At 63.0% G+C, this 633-nt stretch overlaps 1 protein-coding gene across 1 annotated transcript in view; it reads right to left on the bottom strand.

The window, feature by feature from the left end:
* Window positions 1-8: 8 nt before the first annotated feature.
* Window positions 9-633, bottom strand: part of ILVBL (ilvB (bacterial acetolactate synthase)-like) — a gene marked incomplete at both ends in the record, with an annotated part of 1373 nt that continues 748 nt past the window's right edge. Inside the window, 3 exons of the mRNA XM_009076812.1 lie at window positions 9-99; window positions 184-295; window positions 456-625. Coding sequence (XP_009075060.1) covers window positions 9-99; window positions 184-295; window positions 456-625 — 373 coding nt within the window. The remainder of the gene's footprint in view (window positions 100-183; window positions 296-455; window positions 626-633) is intronic.

Raw genomic sequence — 633 nt, 5'->3', positions numbered from 1 at the left:
TGGTCCTCAGGGGCCAGAGGGACATGGACGGGTAGAGGTGACACGTCCCGAGGCTCCCAAGCTCCTGCAAACAGGTTCCTCAGGTAGTTCTGGAGGTACCTGGGGTGGATTTTGGGGTGCTGAGCCCCCTCAGGGTGCCACCAGCACCCCGAGAGGCTCCAGGAGGGGGAGGCTGGTCCTCACCACTGCACCACCTTCCCCCGCAGCCCCTTGGGGGTCTTGGAGCCTCCAATCTCCTTCTGCACCACGTGGAACGGGTAGAGGACATCGATGGGGAGTTCCACGAACACAGGACCTGCAAGATTGGGGGGACAGACCCCCACGGTCACCCCAAAAACTCTTCGGGGGGTGAATCCCCAAGTTGAGGCTTTGACCCAACACCTTTTGTTGGGTCACAACACTCAACCAAAGATGTTGGGTCACACCACACCCCAAGAGGACCCCGCGTGCCTCACCGGGTGTCCCTGACTGCGCGGTGGCGATGGCTCTGCGCAGGGTGGGGACGATGTCGCGCACGGCTCCCACCGACTCCGTGGCCTTGCACAGCGACCGGAACAGCGAGAGCTGATCGATGTCCTGCAGAGCTCCTCGACCCTGCCCAGACCCCACGTGAGCACCACGACAGCTCCAAGG

Source organism: Acanthisitta chloris, unplaced genomic scaffold, assembly GCF_000695815.1.
Source record: "Acanthisitta chloris isolate BGI_N310 unplaced genomic scaffold, ASM69581v1 scaffold42426, whole genome shotgun sequence".
Classification (NCBI taxonomy): Eukaryota; Metazoa; Chordata; class Aves; order Passeriformes; family Acanthisittidae; genus Acanthisitta; species Acanthisitta chloris.
Note: the sequence above shows the minus strand (reverse complement) of the source record. Positions and strands in the feature narration are given on the sequence as shown.